The sequence below is a fragment of the Trichophyton benhamiae genome (genome assembly GCF_000151125.1).
Source record: "Trichophyton benhamiae CBS 112371 chromosome Unknown contig01462.26, whole genome shotgun sequence".
NCBI classification, from domain to species: domain Eukaryota; kingdom Fungi; phylum Ascomycota; class Eurotiomycetes; order Onygenales; family Arthrodermataceae; genus Trichophyton; species Trichophyton benhamiae.
This window is the reverse complement of record NW_003315085.1, coordinates 88175-105324: the sequence shown is the minus strand read 5'-3', so window position 1 is coordinate 105324 and position 17150 is coordinate 88175. Positions and strand designations below refer to the sequence as shown.

General features: G+C 47.7%; 7 protein-coding genes across 7 annotated transcripts; 5 read left to right on the top strand and 2 right to left on the bottom strand.

Moving 5' to 3' along the window:
* Window positions 1-247: 247 nt before the first annotated feature.
* ARB_02625 (RNA polymerase II holoenzyme/mediator complex component Rgr1, putative) lies at window positions 248-3567 on the bottom strand (the record flags this gene model as incomplete). Its single annotated transcript, XM_003011057.1, has 2 exons — window positions 248-2887; window positions 2944-3567. The coding sequence occupies 2 exons, from the start codon at window positions 3565-3567 to the stop codon at window positions 248-250; spliced, it is 3264 nt and encodes a 1087-aa protein (XP_003011103.1).
* A 535-nt stretch (window positions 3568-4102) lies between these two features.
* Window positions 4103-4327, top strand: ARB_02624 (uncharacterized protein; the record flags this gene model as incomplete). Its single annotated transcript, XM_003011056.1, has 1 exon — window positions 4103-4327. The coding sequence occupies one exon, from the start codon at window positions 4103-4105 to the stop codon at window positions 4325-4327; it is 225 nt and encodes a 74-aa protein (XP_003011102.1).
* Window positions 4328-5147: 820 nt separating this feature from the next.
* On the top strand, window positions 5148-7170 carry ARB_02623 (uncharacterized protein; the record flags this gene model as incomplete). The annotated part of the gene is made up of 3 exons (XM_003011055.1): window positions 5148-5319; window positions 5376-5655; window positions 5847-7170. The coding sequence occupies 3 exons, from the start codon at window positions 5148-5150 to the stop codon at window positions 7168-7170; spliced, it is 1776 nt and encodes a 591-aa protein (XP_003011101.1).
* Window positions 7171-7608: 438 nt separating this feature from the next.
* ARB_02622 (nuclear pore complex subunit Nup133, putative) lies at window positions 7609-11416 on the top strand (the record flags this gene model as incomplete). Its single annotated transcript, XM_003011054.1, has 3 exons — window positions 7609-7917; window positions 7986-8052; window positions 8139-11416. 3 exons carry the CDS (start codon window positions 7609-7611, stop codon window positions 11414-11416), a joined length of 3654 nt encoding a protein of 1217 aa, XP_003011100.1.
* Window positions 11417-12196: 780 nt separating this feature from the next.
* Window positions 12197-12699, top strand: ARB_02621 (uncharacterized protein; the record flags this gene model as incomplete). The annotated part of the gene is made up of 2 exons (XM_003011053.1): window positions 12197-12336; window positions 12471-12699. 2 exons carry the CDS (start codon window positions 12197-12199, stop codon window positions 12697-12699), a joined length of 369 nt encoding a protein of 122 aa, XP_003011099.1.
* A 483-nt stretch (window positions 12700-13182) lies between these two features.
* On the bottom strand, window positions 13183-14341 carry ARB_02620 (uncharacterized protein; the record flags this gene model as incomplete). The annotated part of the gene is made up of 4 exons (XM_003011052.1): window positions 13183-13364; window positions 13423-13802; window positions 13840-13931; window positions 13994-14341. 4 exons carry the CDS (start codon window positions 14339-14341, stop codon window positions 13183-13185), a joined length of 1002 nt encoding a protein of 333 aa, XP_003011098.1.
* A 287-nt stretch (window positions 14342-14628) lies between these two features.
* On the top strand, window positions 14629-16141 carry ARB_02619 (uncharacterized protein; the record flags this gene model as incomplete). Its single annotated transcript, XM_003011051.1, has 3 exons — window positions 14629-14637; window positions 14699-14977; window positions 15059-16141. 3 exons carry the CDS (start codon window positions 14629-14631, stop codon window positions 16139-16141), a joined length of 1371 nt encoding a protein of 456 aa, XP_003011097.1.
* Window positions 16142-17150: the final 1009 nt, after the last annotated feature.

The window sequence follows — 17150 nt, the reverse complement described above, 5'->3', positions numbered from 1 at the left end:
TTTTTCTCTCTTGCTTAGTGATCATAGGGGACAAAGGGAAAAAGGATGGGAAATAAATAGTCGAGAAAAGGACAGATAGCTTTTCTTACCTTTTGCGTTCGGTTGTCTAGCAATATACCTCTAATGATATACATCTTGATATTGACAACTTGCTCAATTTGTGAATCTACTGGTAGCCCAACTCTACACAAATAGAACCAATCGCGTTAAATATATTATTGCTATTTATTATTTTTATACATTCAAATCAGTCAATGGTGATTACACTGCCGTTGTTGGCTTGCTTGCTGGCATCTGATTCGTTGTTCGGGGACACTACCCCTGTAGTACTCGTTGCTGTCATAGCAGGCTGGCTAGTGCCACTACTAGGGACGGAATTGCTCTGGTTCCCATCCAACATCATCGCTCTGCCAGCGCCATTCGCGGCCGTTTGCGTGCGTTGTTGCGCAACATGTGTCTTAATAATGTTGTCGAGTACCATGATCAGGCTGACTGGATTGTCTGCTTCCGCCATGGCTCCGTCTCCGAGCCCGCGCCAGCCATCCCCATTGACCTTGAGTATTTTATTCGTCAGCTCGCTCTCCAGTGCTACCTGGCTCATGCGGACACTGGGAATCGTGCCATTCCGAAGAAGCCAAGAAATGCGCTGTCGGCGTTGTTTCATCGTCAGGTGGAATCGATATTGGAGGAACGGGTATGAGATATGGTACATTTTGGCAGACCGAGCCGCTATTCTGACTACAGCGCGGGATCGGTCTCTTGATTCAGCAAGAATGGTCTCAACGGCTTCCAGGAGAGGTAGGGTGAGGGTAAGCAACTCCAACGTAAAGCCCAGGCCAGCTGAAGGGTCGTTGAGTATGGCTGTTAATGATTCCATGATGCGTCGATGAGGGTTCTTGCCATGGAGGTCTAGCGACATCCGAAGCCGGGCTAAAGGTCTCTTATCACCCTTAGTCTTGGCTTGCTGGGTGTCTGGTAAAAGTAGAGGCGGAGGTGTGTCGATGTACTGGAAGGATATAGAGGCCCGTAGACTGCCGTTGGAAGAAGGGTATGTAAAGCTGATTTTCGATGACGACATCGAAGTGACTACGAATTTTTTACGGTGGATAAACCCCAGAGCAAGAATGGTATTTGTGAGCCGCTGTAACCAGGAGAAGAGCTGTTCGATAATGGGCACACCTGTGCGCGTAAGATATCGAATTGCAAATTTTCGAGACCGAGGCTTGAAGCTGAGGTTTGAATCGGAAGCTAAGATGGCCATTCCAAGATGAGAAACTGGCACTGCAAAAAATCCTGTAGCCACGACAATTGCCTCACGAGTTCGGTGGTTGATTCCCTTATACGAGAGATAAATGGTGTCCTTAATGATAGTCTTGCCTTTGTTGGATAAGGGAGAGGCCACTCGCAACTGGTGTGGAAGATCAGAGGCTTTGTAGCATATGCTGGTACTTGGGACTTCGTTGTCAACTCCTAGAACCTGGTCCTCTATCTTTGGAAAGTGGCAAAGTTTTAGTTTGTTAAGGCAGTCTGCATTCGAATGTGCTACAACCATGCCCGATATGGAGTTAGCAAGCTTCGCAAAAGAACGATAACGGTGTTTATTGGATGCGTATCCGCACTGTCCTGTAATAGCATGCGCTTGCTGTAACTGTATGAGGCGGCCATCGCCGGGACACTGGGGTTGAGATTCAGTTGCTGATGCTTTATCCCGCAGCTGGATCACCCACCAGTCATCCCTTTCTATGCTGCTTGTAAAAGCAACGAGCCAATTGGGATCCCAGTCTCCGTGCTGGAAGAGAGAGATATTTCTAATCTCATTGACAGGAAGTACTTTGCGCAGTGATTGCATATCAACATTTGCGGGTGCTATTAGCTTCCAGCCAACCACACGTCCGTGGCTTTCGGCTTCTTCCATCGCTACCAGGCATCTGAGACGGCAGATACGTTCGTATGTCCCTACAGATAGTGCTTTATTGGGATCAGGTTCAACATCATGTCGACTCAATGATAGTGGCACTGTCCGTAGAGCAACTATTCCGCCTACAGGCTCGATAGCTAATCGCATAGTTTTCCTGCGGGTGAGTTGTATATCTAGGTAACAATTCCCGGGCTCCATTGCAGACGTGTTTAACTCTAGGAAGAGTACTCCTTGGCCATACAACTTGGATGCAGTAAGCTTGGTATAGACTTCGAAGAATATGTCGTGGATATGCCGTGATATAGTCCTTCGCAGTATAGTTTCAACTGATATAATCTTGTTCTCGAAATGTGTGCTTTCAACGGAAACCTCCTTGTTATCTCGAATCCAGCGAACATATAAACGGGGTATATCTGGCTGGTTTGCCCGGCCTCGGCGTTGTGACTTATTACGCCTAGTTCCGATTTCAATCCAACTTTTTGGCCCAGGCCGATTGGTCCAGTACTGGATAACGAGAGTGCGGTGGAGCAACTCGATCCGTAGATTATTACCCCAATGAGATCGAGCTAATTCAACAGCCTGTCTAAAACATGTCATGATTTTTTGGGTCAAAACAAGGTTGTGAAGGAGGTCGCAGCAGCCAACGATTCCCGATTTCATTAGCGAGGTGTTGATAGTACGTTCTAGATTATCACGAACGGGGCCTCTAGAAAGTGCAGATGACGGTGAAAATATAAACCGGAGGTCGACAAAGAAGAACTGAGAGTTACGCGTTTCCTGGGCTATTGACAAGTCTAGCTCGATTTCATTTGGAATTGTGAACGTGACCCTTCCATCATGGATACGGTATGTAGCGTATTCCGGAATGGAGTCATGGGTGATGAGTCGGATGCTTATCAATTTATTGATTTTTCGAAGTGTTCTTAGGGTATCTTTGGGGGAGAGTTTGCCTGGAGGCAAAAAAGGAAGCTAAGATGAAACGGTCAATACGGGGTTCAGCCAACGCGTAAGAGGGAGAAACCTACTGCAGGAAGAGCCGAGACAGTTCCGGTTGAAAGTGCTTCTAATGCGGTTTCTAAGTCCGGGTTTCCCATCTGCGCCTTAAAAAGGTCTCGCTTTATGTTTCCGGCAAGGAAAATCGCGTGGTTGTATAGATCATAGCGTTGACGAATAAAAAACTGCAGATCAATCAATCTGCCAACATCAACAGCTTGCCGTCCCCATTGTGAGAGAACAAGTAGTTTGATGAATTCGGCTCTCTTTGCCTGGGCAAACTCGAGGATCTGGCTCTTCTTGGCACTTGAAGCATTGGATGAGCTACTGCCGCCTTGATGGTTGGGAGGAGCATCCCCAAGCTCGCTAAGAAGGTGAAGTAGATCGTTCCAACACTGAACAACCACCCTGTTGATACCCTTGGCAAGAGGAAAGAACCCTTGAGTGATATGGGTTATTTCCGGAGGAGGCAGCTCCGGAGCCGTAATTATATCGTTTGATTGAGATTTGATGCCATTCGCTTGGCCATTTGCGTGGGAGTTGATATCTGTATTTTGAAAGGCGCCATTATCTGAAGCCGCGTTATCTCCGTTCACCGTCCCTACGGTGCGCCATACTCCATGAACGCTTGGGTCATCCATGACGATGCCAGGCATTTCCCAGAGCTAACCCCCTCACCTGCTGCCCCAGACCGAGGATATATCGAACTATATCGGGGCGTTTTGATTACAGGCGGGCCATTCGTGATGAAGCTCAAGGGTATCGGAAATCCAGCATAAGTCGGCGCAACAACTATCATTAAATCGCAAGGTATAGAGAGCACAGCCAGGCCACTAAAAAACGTAACCGAGTCAGTAACGCATTTGAGAGGGCATGCGAAATGAAGCAAACCGGAAGAAGACAAGGAGAAAGAGCAAACGCACCTCTCGTCAACCACATCTCAGCCACCACTCTTAGGCGCACTGCAAGCTAAAAAGGTACACAGCCTGAAGCGATGCTGCTGGGCTATCAGCTCGGCGCGCCTCAAGATGCAGGCGGCGCTTTCTAGGCGTGAATGGTGTCTCTATCGCCGGGCAAAGAAACGAAGCAGGAAAAAAAGGCGAAGTGAAAGCGAAAGCGCATCGAAAGTCACAACACGGAAGACGTCATGTTACATAAGCAGAGGCTGGCCCCAAAATTTGGTCACGTGCGATGGCGACCCTTTTTTTCTTTTCTTTCTTTCTTGTCAACTTCAACCTTCTCAACTTCAGCTTCAGCAACGACAACGACAACGACCACGAGAACAGCAACGTTGTCTCCTCCTTTTCTTCGTTTTTCTTTAGCAATCACCAGCCCGTTATTTCTTCTCAAGTGGTTAGCGGAGAAGGCATTTTGCGTTGGCTCCCTCAGTCTTGTGTCTTTCTAGAAGGTATTTAACATGTGCCAAGTTATATTATCACCACCTATTTCTCTCATTTTTCTGCCGAAGTGATGCTAACTGACCGTTTTCTTGTAACAGTGTAATAGCTTTATATCATAGTTCCCTTGCGCCCTTGATCCGTTTGAGATTTCTTGACACACCTGTGCGGCCACTCTCGCGGCGTGGTGGCGCTTTCTTTCTCCCCTCTTCCTGTTACGGGCTTTTTCGCTGTCATTCTCAGTCCTTCGCTAGGCGGCCGCTTGGGTGCCCCTTGTTGTTATATGTGATATTTTCATCTTGTAACCCACTTGGGTGTTAGCAGGCCTGAAAGAAATATCAGAGAAAAGAAGAAAAGAAAGAAAGACAACACAGTTTGATCCTCGAACACAATCTGTTCCCTCGCAAGTCGGCTTTTTCCCTTCGTTTCCTAGAGGGAAGACTTGACATAGGACGGAGGCGTCTGCTTGCTTTGGAATCCTCTATCGCTCTGGTTCTTTACCTCCGCCTAATAGTTCTTTATTAACGATTCAAGCCAAAAACCCCCGTAACCTGGCCATTATTCTCTCTTCCTCTTTCATTTCTCGAATGCTTTTCCCCATAATCATCTTCCTTTATCACTAATCCTACCCTTCTTCCTTTGTACTTCGTGAGTCACTGACTCTTATCTTGTTGAATTCCCTCTTGCTATCATCTTCATACCCTTTCTCATAACTTTCTCCATCGAGTGTCTGGCTCTTCGTCAAAAGTAGGTGTTTGTGTTACACATCGAGCTTGCTCCCTATCTCAAAATCTAGACGTTGTTCATTTTTTTTTCCCGCAGCCTTTGCTCCAGCCATCATGGCCTCTTCTGTCCATTTCAAGTTCAAGTCTCAGAAAGAACCTTCGAGGGTGACGTTCGATGGAACTGGTATATCAGTCTTTGAGCTGAAGAGGGAAATTATCACCCAAAACCGATTGGGAGACGGCTCTGAGTTTGAGCTTTCGATCTACAATGAAGATACAAATGAAGGCTAGTTTCCTCATCCTTTGAATACCCTGAGGTTCCTATATACTAACGATTTGTAGAATACGACGATGATACGGCTATCATTCCTCGATCAACCTCAGTCATTGCTCGTCGCTTCCCAGCCACACGTCCTGGTAAAGGCGGCGCGGCGAGATACATGTCAGGCAAGGCACCTGTCACGTCGCGGAATGTGCAGCATGATGGCGAACCATCTACTCGTCAGGATACTGGCGACAGTGGCATTGAAATTAGTAGTCTCCAGTCGGAAGATGAGAAACTTAAAGCATTGTTTCGGCTGCAGGAGACGCAGTGGAAGGAACAGCAGCAAGACATGACAAAGTGAGCCCATACCTAAACAATACTTTCACCATGTATCTTAATTAACCGATAATATTGTAGTATGACTCCCGTTATGGGTCGAGGCCGAGGGAAACCTGTAACGGTTCCTGACCACCCACCTCCGCCAGGTTATCTCTGCTACCGGTGTGGCGAAAAAGGTGAGCTTAACCAGCCAGGTTTTTATGGTTTAGAATAATCCTAACATTGATTATAGGTCATTGGATCCAGGCTTGTCCAACAAATAATGATCCCCGGTTTGATGGCCGATATCGTGTTAAGCGGTCTACAGGCATTCCCCGTTCATTCCAAAAACAAGTGGAGAAACCAGACTCGCCTGCTTTAGATGGCTCGGATGACAATTCGAAACTTACAGGGGTTATGGTGAATGCTGATGGGGATTTTGTTATTGCTCAGCCAGATAAAGCTTCGTGGGAGTTATATCAAGAGAAGGCAACTGCATCCAAAGCAGCAGAGGCCGAAGCAGCTAATGCTGAGCGAAACAAACAATTGCAGAACAGAGGTCTCTTATGCCCCCTTGACAAAAGAATGTTGTTAGCGCCTACAAAGACACCGTGCTGCGAAAAGACATATTGTAGTGATTGTATCACTAATGCCCTAATTGAGAGCGATTTTGTCTGCCCCAACTGTTCTGCTGACGGCGTTTTGCTTGACAATCTATCTGTTGATGAAGAGGCTATTAAAAGGCTGGCCGAATTCGAGACCGAAAAGTCACAGAAGCCGGAGGGAACCGAGATAAACTTGCCTGAGAAGGCAGGCTCGGAGAAGGCCAGTAACAAGGAACAGCCACAGCAAGAAGCGACCGCCTCGAAGAAGAGATCAGCAACTGAAAATGGCGCAACCCAGGATAATGACCAACTTCAGGCACCGGCTATGAAGAAACAAAAATCCCGAGATAGCACCGGTGATACACAAAACAACACTCAGCACATCAATCCGCAAAACAATATTCCCCAGGTCGCTACCCAAAACAATACGCAAAATCGTAACTCTCAAAGCAATACTCACGGCACTACACCTCAGAATAATATTCCACAACCCAGTCCTATGATGAATCCTTTCCCACAGATGCCACCTCAGCCAATGATGGGTGCATACGGGCAGATGAATCCGTTTGCCGGTCAGGATATGATGTCCATGGGTGGATATTACAATGGTGGGAATACCTGGAGTCAGGCATCAGATCCCTATATGATGGCTGGAGGTCCCTTTATGAGCGCGCCAACCCCACAGATGGGCCAAATGGGATATGGGATCCCCAATTCCGGAATGAACTTCAATAGTTTCAACCCACAGATGATGAATCAAATGAATCAAATGCAACAACCTTTCCAGCAACAGTACGGAGTGACTCCCTTTTCGAACCAACAACGGAGCCATATCAGCGAACCGCTTGCGAATGAGGAAGACTCCCCTTATTTCAGACAACCTGTGAATCCTCACCGCCACCATGGAAGACAGAAGAGAACCCGTCCTAGTGACTACCGGGAGCTGTAGGCAGACGTGTTTCGTTCTTATGTTTCTCTATGGTGCAGTGTCCTGTGTTGTTGCTGCTCTGGCTTGCCCCCCTTTGCTCCTTAATGCCCAGACCAAAAGAAAAAGAAAAAACCTGTATCATAGCAATAGGGCTTCATGATGTATATACAATGACCAGTAAACCTTTCAAACCAATATCACTATTAATAAAACTTTTCTTGGCTTCGTCAATTGATGAGTTGTCAATGTTGTAGAAAGCTGAAGTTGAAGTAGAATTCTGGACTAGGCCCAACCTGGCTTAGCGCGCTTGTCGCCGCATCAAGAGATTTATTGAAATCAACCAAAACAAATGAAAAAAAAGATCTTGGAGACGCAAGCTTGACATCAAATTCCCTACTTTCTTTTCTCTCCCCCCGTTAGAAGAGGCTCGTTGCCACGGCCACTCTACTTGCTGCCGCAATGTTTTCTGCCCAGGGAGGCGTTGCCGTGACCGCAGCATCTATTCGACCCCGGCGACGACAGAGGCCTAGATCAGAGGACGGCTTCCAACCTCCGCGAGCGAAGAGACAGCGGTCAACAAAACATGCTGACGCTGGCGGAGACACGGAGCTTGACACGGCAGCATACGAACAAGCGCACTGTTTGGCAGTAGAGCCAGACCTTGAAGACGGCCCTTCGTTGGCTGCGGGTGACACATCTATCGACCTCCCTGTGCGCGGCCGTAAGGAGTCAGATCGACCTACCTACGATTCCCATTCAACTCTTATTGTAAGCTTCCCAGCGCGTTATGTTCAATATCGAAGACGCGTAATATGACTAACTAGTAGCTTCTTTAGCTGGATAATGGCTTCTACAGTGCTACTCGAGTCTCCGCCCTGCCAGAGCCTCTTCAGAAGTCTTCAGGTATGCTATCCTTATATTACAGGTCTATCACGTATTAACTGTCGAAATAACAACGCTAGCCCCATTTCGATGCGTTATATCACCAGAACATGCAAACTCACTTATTCTCACCCACAACCAGGCCTATGTTTGGGCTTATTCGTCGGGTTCCTCCTCTATCAGTCCAAGTGACTTCTCTACGTTCAACATACCTGAACCATCTCCAAAACACATCGACCCTTTACCACTTGGCGCGTTTACCTCCAGCTCTTCGACAAGCGATGCAGGCATGTTAGTGGTGATACCAGCTACCGGAAAAATTACATTCTGGCAAACGATTTCGAACAACGTTATCCTTGGGTTGATAAAACAGAAATGCAATACAGTTCATGGCTCAATACCCGGAATGATGTCCGGAGAATTTGCTACGGGTCTACTTAATGCGGAGCCGTCCGGGTTCATCATCACTCTTTCTACTGGTCGCGTTGCTCATCTGACTATTATGGATGCTCATGGCAAAGCAAGCCTGAACATAAGGTTCCTTGACTTGGCTAATCGTGCTACGAGTGGCGGTATATTTGGAGGCCTGAGGAATGTATTTAGCGGTGCCTCTTGGAGAAGGAATATTGCTGCTGCAAAAGGCGGCCGATCCGCACAACGGGGCCAGCGTGAAGTCATTATTGCGACTAGCTCAGGATTGATTGAAGTCTGGGATATACACTGGAACAATGGCAGTGGCTTGAAGGCACGTATGGACGCAGCGCTCGAGATCAACAGAGCGCTGAAAGACACAGGCTTAAACTCTGAAAACGGCTCCCTTGCCTCCATACAAGTCTTGGATTTTGCAATCAAGAACAACAGCAAACGTTCAAACGATACGGAACATGACCTCTCACTCTGGGTTTTATTCTCCGTCTCCGGAGAAACCACTTCGTACTTCGTTGTTGATTTGGCCTTTCCAGAAAATGTCCCAGAAGCTGGTCGGATCTTCAAAATTGATTATGAGGGTCCGCTACAGGACTCTGCGGACTCTACCCCAAAAATATATGTGCCGCGTCCCGGCAAAAGTGCTTTCATCGTCTTCAGAAATGCTACCGTCCTCGTGTCGTTAACACCCGTGGAAAATTCGACAGAGGATGGTACACATGAATTTCAGGATCTTGTTCGACTTCGGGATCGAGACAATTTCGTGGTTATTGGATCGACTCTAGATGATGGCCGTGACGAACATAGCCGAGACTGCTGTGTGCTGGTCATCCAAAACTACGGACTTGTTCATCTGTCCAGCTTGCGTCTGAAGACTGAAGCGGCACAAGATGTACAATTGACGACCAAACTACGCCTTGAACAGATTGTCTTCTTTGAAAATGCCAAAGACAACCCTATCAATTTCCACCACTACAAGGAGCTGTCTTCGAAACCCCGCCTTGAAGAAGCAATCTTAAATATTACGGACGAAATCCTTCATTCGAGCTCGAGGTATATTTCCTCCATAGCGGCGTCCTTGGAGCATCAAATGACAATGCGGTCCAACGCTCTACAAGCTCTTGCAAAATATATCAAGGACAACCATATTGAACTTAGCTATTCGATCCGGTGGCAGCTCCTCTGGGACGCAGAAAAAATGGCAGCGAGTAAAGCGATCTGGGCACTCTATAATGACCTTAAGAAAAGATACCCCAAGAAAGACTTGTATCTTGGACACTTGATTGAGACCATGGGAGAAAAATTCAAGAGCTCTGCTAAGAAAGAGGATGGACCGGACGATCCCATCAGGCACTGGTTTATCTATGATACCTGGCAGATGGAACATATCATTCCGTGGATAATGAATGGCATTCGAGTCGCCTATAACAAGCCGCAGAGCGTGACACGGGACTTTATTGACAAGGTGTGGCAGGCGAGCGAGATCTCGCTGGCAGCGTTGGAAACTGCCTTCAGTTTCCGCCGAGAAAACGCAAATTTGTACGGGATCGACGATGCTTCGTTAGCTCTGAAAACCCCACAGTGTACTGAGCTTTCCGAGTTCTGGACGTCGCTAGATGTTAATTATGACGAGACGGAAAACCTGTTGGACACAGAACTTAATACATGTATTCAGTGGATGCGACAACTGTCACAAAGCGGCAAGACAGACGCCGAGGATAGCCCTGCTAAGGCACTTGAGAAAAACCTTTCACGTCAGTTTGCAGTGTTTTCACAAATCTACAAGGAACGACGACAATTATGCGCTGTAAGTACAGATCGTCAGATCCAGAATGACGGAAAATTGCTTGAAAAGGCGCATCGCGAAAGGAGGAAGCCCCAGCTTTACAAGATGGCTGCTATCGGACATTTAGAAGAGGCTGTGACATTGGCCGAGAATTTTCATGACATGACGGCACTTGTGGAGCTTATGGTCGAGGTTCATGATAAGATTGACCAGAAACATCCCCAGAAAGCAGTGGATCGAGCAACACCCGGTCCGCGTGAAGAAGCTGTGAAGCAATGGCGGTCTAGGATTGACAGCTATTTCACCAGGTACGGCGAACCCTGGGCAGATGCCTTTTTTACCCGACAGATAACGGCTGGACAGCCGGCAATGCTGCTGATTATGCGGGAGTACAAGGACGACGTGACCCGTTTCCTACGCAAGAGGCCTGGTTACGGAAAGCTGTCCTGGATGAACGAAGTGCTGGGTGAGCGCAACTACGACAACGCAGCGAAGATTCTGACGGAGCTCGCGACCCAGCATGAAACCAATCTATGGAGCAAGCGGGTGGAGCTTGCACTGGCAAAATTGTCCACGCTGGCAGCACGAGAGACTCAGACGGGGATGCAGGTGAACCTGAGCTGCTTTGAGGATGAGACAGAGCTGGCAACGATCCAAGAGTCTGTGTATGACAACCTGCCGCACTTGAACGAAGCCATCGACGAAAGCGCGCGATTGCAGATAGCGAATGACCAATTTGCGAATGTTTTCGTGCAGTCGAAACCTGCTCTGCGCGAGACCCTTCAGCGTGGCCTGGCAAAGCTAGTAACTCGTTGTCCGGTACAAGGAGACGAGCTGGCGGACCTTTTGACTCTGATGGACCCGATCCCAGCGGCTGGCCCGCCGGAGGAGAACGAGGTAGCCGGACATGAGTTCAGCCTTGCCCTGCGTGCGCTGAACCTGAGCGGCTCGGTTAAGGAAGACGGCGCTTACCGCGAAAATCTGGAGAAGATTGTCTGGCGTCGCTGCATGATTCGGGACAACTGGGAGCATATCAGCGCCACGGCCGGCAAGACAGATGATGAGGTCCAGGCCGAGATCCGCTCTACAGCGCTCTTCAAAACGATAATGGACTACACAAACGGTGAGTATCTCCTTGTTTTTGCTAAACAAATGCATCCAGCTAACATATGATGTTTCGTCTCAGGGCTCGGCTTCGATGGTGAGTCGAACCACCTTCACCGACCCACCGACATCCTTGACAGAGTGGATGTTCCACATAAACTGGTTGCCCGGCTGCTCCCCGAGCAACGCGGCCACCTATCGACAGAACTTGACGATGAGAACAGTCTGCTGAAGCATTACATAGAGAAGGGAAACCTCGAACATTGGTTCTCATGGATCATAGAGCACGGTGTCCCAGAGATAGAACAAACCTCTTAGCCTCCTCCTCTTCTTCTTTCTACCCTCACCCCTTACTTTCCTCTTCTCCTTTCCCTTACCATGTACTTCTACCAGTGTGTCTGTCACCTTGATGTATCTACCTACCTCCATGTCACCATGCAATCCAAACTGTTAATTTAACCCCTTTTTTCTTCCATCGGCTTCCCTGTGCTTATATAATCCAATATGACGCCACCAAATCTGGGGTAAAAGTGGGTCAGTGTTGTTAGCTAATCCGGCAGGCGGTCACGAGCCTTATTTGGGCGACGCAGCAGAAGTATAAAAGGGAGGCAGCAGAGACGCTCGGCAGCAGGAGGAACTTGACATCATCTCCTCTTCTCTCTCTCCTCCCACCAGGGCCTACCAATTCTCTCGCTACGACAGCCTCCGCAACGGCCAGTACCGCAGCTACTCTCACTACCATCACCATCACTGCCAGGACCGCAAACAGCAATTCATCAGTAGGTAACATCGTAATGGCCCTTATACCTGAGGTAGCTAACCGCACGTCTAGTGACTCGCTCCCACAAGATGAACGACAGGGACCACTCTGCCGCCCACGACGACCCAGCCAGTTTCCAGGAGCATCTCCCTCGCTACTTCGCAAAGTCAGGACACATCGACGCCGACCCCAAGAAGACAAAGAAGGACGGTGGCGGCAAAGGCAACTGGTAAGCTGTCTTCTTCCTCTTCTCACTCACCCCCTCACCCCTTAAAACTCAAAGTCAGCCCAGATTGAAGATGGGGCTTCAGGACGCACAACATCATACGATTGATGCTTATCTGTCTCCCTTTTCGTATCTAGGGGCCGCTCCGGAGACGAAGTACATGACTACGGATACACTTTCACCAACTCTCGCCGTCGGTCCAACAGCAGCACCCATGGTCTCGCTGACTTCAAGACCAAGTTCGAGACACACGAGCCCGAACCCGTCTTTGAAGAAGAAACACAGGAGGAAGATGGTCAGATGAATGGTCCTAACCTTGCTCGCACCGATTCCAGCTCCAGCGGAGAGGCTCGAAAGTCTTCATAAGACAGAGTGCCACTTCTCTTCTCCTTCTGCCCCCCTCCAAACTCCTCTGCTTAATGGTGGATCTTCGGGTTGACACGTAAGACATCACCCGCATTCATAATGTGGCATGACATGTTATGACATGATCATGGCCTTCCTGTTGATGCCGGCCGGACGAGATTTTTCCCGGCTGTCATATCATCCATTACCTATTACTCCATGTATCCTAGTCTATCGTCTTCATCTTTTAGTTGAAAGCCTCTGAGCGGCCTGTGGCCCTGGCAACTTCAATAAACAACGTATGTTTCAAGATCGTGACTTTAGTTTTTCTGACACCAGTTCAACTCTTGAACAATGGCAATCAGTAGTTATTGAAATGATAGAACACAAGAATTTCAATCTTATATTTCTTATTGATAGAAAGGCGGGGGGGAGGGGGGACATTTTAGACGCTGGCATGAGTAGGGTACCATTCTTGCACTCGAAAAAAAATTCTATAAACAATTAAAATGGAGGAATTGAGAGTGGGTATGAACCGTTCTTTACACGGAAAAGGCTAATAAGGAAGCTGTACATGACCCAGGTCACAGCACTCCAGAGAATTACAGTGACTCGCTGCGACTGAGGGTCCAGTATTCTCGGTGCTTTCATAGCGAGAGCTATGGAGCCGAGGGATAAAACACCATCTAGAGAGGTTTATTAGGAGAAATACCCCAGGCACATTAACTAAGGTGGAGAACTCACAGATAGCAGCTATAATCTGACTTTCTAGGCCGAATTGGGTCTGGAATCCTCCAGCAAAGTAGCTGATTCCTCCCTTACCGTCTCCCGCAACGTACGGTACCTTGCGGATATGGTTAAACATGTGGCCAGTAGTAAAGAGCAAAATCGCAAGGAGGCTTAGGGCTGTCCATAGGTTGCGACTTCGCAAAATTGGCACGACATATTTGGAAGATACAGTGATAAGCGATATGACCGCTAACATCCCTATCAACATCCCCATCATTCGGGTGTAGTTTATTGGTCGAACAAGCTTCGGTGTTGGGACTCCAGCGAGGTGACGGCTAATCCATAGGTGCATCTGCTCCGCAGTGACAGGACTGGAAGAAACATCATTTAGTTCACTGTTCATTCCTTCACTTCCTTTGAATTCACACTCACCTGCTGAAGTCATATCGAGCTGGCTTGTTCTCGGAGCCTGCGCCGGAGGAAGGCGGCAAGAGAATCACGACCGGTGCAGTTTGAAGTTTGAGCTGATGGCAGTTAGTACTGCGATATAACGCCAATAGTGACGTTTCTTTTGCCGTTCAATTACCTGCTGGAATGTGCCTTTCCCATCCAAGAAGTCGAGTGTACCAAAGACCAACTTTGAGTCTCCAAGTTTAGCCTTGCTCCAAGTCCGACTGAGAAGTTCCCACTCCGGCTGGAACATCTTGCAGATCTCACATCCGAATCGCGAGTCCATAGCCGTCAAGAGCACAACAGTATGGTAATCTCGAGGAGCCGCGGTGAGTTCATGGTAGCTTGCATCGTCCAGAGTTACTGCGCCAGTAGACCTTGACGCAGCCTTGAATTTCGAATATTTATCTCCGTCCTTTGATGAAGCACCCAGGGCAAGCGCAATTGGCCATATAGCGCAAAGAATCAGCGAAAACAACCTCATGTTTGGTGTTATTCGGTCGTTTCTGTTTACTAGAGCTCTGAGATGACGGAAAGGTGTCATTTTGAAGCTGGAAGTTGGTGGTTCATCGTTAACTAATTTACGTAAGCAACGCGACCTCACCTGTTGATAAAAGTTTCATGACCGCGACAACGCAACATTGGAACAACGCATGAGATGTCAGTTTCATATCTACATTTGTTACAGTAGATTGATAGAAGCATATTGTTTTGGACTCACATACAGTATACACATTTATATATTTTTGTGGCTCTATTTTGGTTAAGAATATGGAAGTGGTAAGTTATAGCGTCGAACAAACAAGCAGAGCCGAAGAACACCTTCTGATGTGAGATCTAGCTTCCCTTTTCCGAGCTTGAAGCAAAATTTGAGAAGAGTCTTTATTGTGCAAGTTTACTGCTGGCTGAGGAAAATGCACGGCTGCCTAGACTGCAATTGCTGCTCTCTGAGCATGATAAAGAGGCCCTTAGCAAAGAGCAAAGCCAAACAAAACAACAACTGAATGATGTAGAGACAGAGAACTCGCGGATACGGGAGCATTCAACCCGTATGCAGCATGATATAGAAGAACTACATAAGTCCTTCCAGGCCAAGGTCAAGATGATAGATAGCCTGCAGGTCAGTTGTCGCTCTATGTAACCTGGCAATGACGCCTCGAAATATTGACATATGTGGTAGGCAGAATTGTCATCTATGCAGTCGCTTGCAGCTGAAATGAGTAAACTACGGGCTGAAAATGCATCTCTGGTGCGAGAAGTTTCAAGTATGAAACCAGAGATCACCCGGCTTCGTTCCCAGAACAGCTCTTATCAGACTATACTCTCGGAAAAGCTTTCTTTAGAACGCCGAGTCAGCTCCCTTGAGGTTGAACTTCGCGACGCAAAGCGCAACTCAGAAAAAGTGAGGGTCTCCCATGTATCAAATAGAACAATCATGAGCCCGCAACACGACGTAAACGTCAACGGCGAGCCTCAAACTAGCAAGACTTCAACCCATACCTCCAAATCAGATACCCGGGGTGTAACGGTGTCGAAGAAACAGGTGAAGGTTCAAGATTCCGACATGTCTCCTGCTCGCCGCAATCATACCAAAAACCTTGTAGATGCATCAGAGAACCCTCCACGCAGCCTATATTTCGGCACGGATGCATCTATAGGTACGCCGGGACCGAACCACATGTCAAAGCTACCAACAAAAATATCCGCGGCTCCTGGAGACAAATCAATATTTTCTATCACCCCGTTTCTGAACCGTCAGAGCCATGACTTCACGATAAACTTCACATCTAGCGAAAGCGATGGCGATAGTCCTTCATTCGTGGAGGCCAAGCCCTTGAGGATTAAGGAAAAGAGTTTACCACCATATGAAAACGAGGCCTCCACCACGAATAAACGCAAATCAAATTCTCAGCCGCTAAAGAATCCCCCGAAATCGACCAATATTCCGAAATTCACAAAAGGCCCAGCACCGCGGGTTGGCAATCGTCCCCAGAAGCAAAAGGATACGAAAGACTTTTCCGAAGACGATGGTCTTCCAGATCCCGTCAAAAAGCGACGAATACTTAGGACTATTGGAGACAAACTACCACTTGACGAAAACTTTGGACCTCTACGTACTCTATCCAAACAGCATTCGCATGTACAGGACCAGAGTGGTATTTTTGCTGATCCAGATGGGAAACGCGTTGAGAATGATCGTCGTAACCGGCGACTTGGCCTGAATAAACCGTTGGAGATCCCCCCATTTTCCCCTTTGAAACGTAACGTACGGCCTAGCTACTAGGCTTATTAACCAGCTGTCATGATCTTTTAGCGTACATATTCATCCTGATTCATTCTATTATTGCATTTCTTAGAACATGCCCCCCAAATTTGTATTTAGGCCAATGAGGTTAGTGGACTGGTTAACTCATTACATAATCATGTTTAACTCCAGGGTTCAATAACTTCAGAGTTCCTAAGCAACATTTCAGATGCCTTCTCGTCCCAAATTCAACCCTCCTATCTGGAATACAATATTTGTGGTCTCCGCTTACAAGGGCAGATGACTTTGACAGTTCAGGCCCTTGAGTCGGTAACCTACAAACATGGCGTTACTATGGCCTTCCGGCACCTCTACCGCACCGCGTTAAAAACCGTCCAATACTCCAGCCCTTCACGCTACGTTATCCGTTGGGTCCTACGATCTGCCTTTAGAAAAGGGACTGATGTAGACTTCGATCCGCGTCGAATCATTAATACGCTTCACTTTCTCGAAAACGCGTCTCAGCCTGGAAGCCTTGAGCGCAAGATCCTGAAGACGCTAACGATGGTCCGGTATTGGCAGCAACCGCATATAGCTTGCAATTCCCCAATGTAAGGCTATCTAGAGCTATATACAATTCATTTGATCCTATCTGCAATTTCATACTAATAGATGCCATATAGGATTATCGGAAGAATACCTAGACCCCAGTCGATCGGTGCGAGACAATTTAACAGAACCTTGCACTTGTTAAACGAAAGTATGAACCTTTGTCTCAAGTGAAGTCACAGTTCCGTTTCCCCTCCAGCTTTGCCCCCGGAAATATATCAGCTAGGTAGTGAAGGCTCCAAAGTTGAGAATCCTAAGTATCCGCACTCGCAAGTATCGCGACTCGACCGCCAACACTGCGACACCCTGTGGTTACACAATGCTGAAAACGTCATAATAACACGATAGCAATGGACTGATTCGAACTTATATCAGTGCCTCTGCAGCCAATTATTGAGCATTTCTCTATATCTTGGAGACGTTGCCTTGCCCTGCTTCG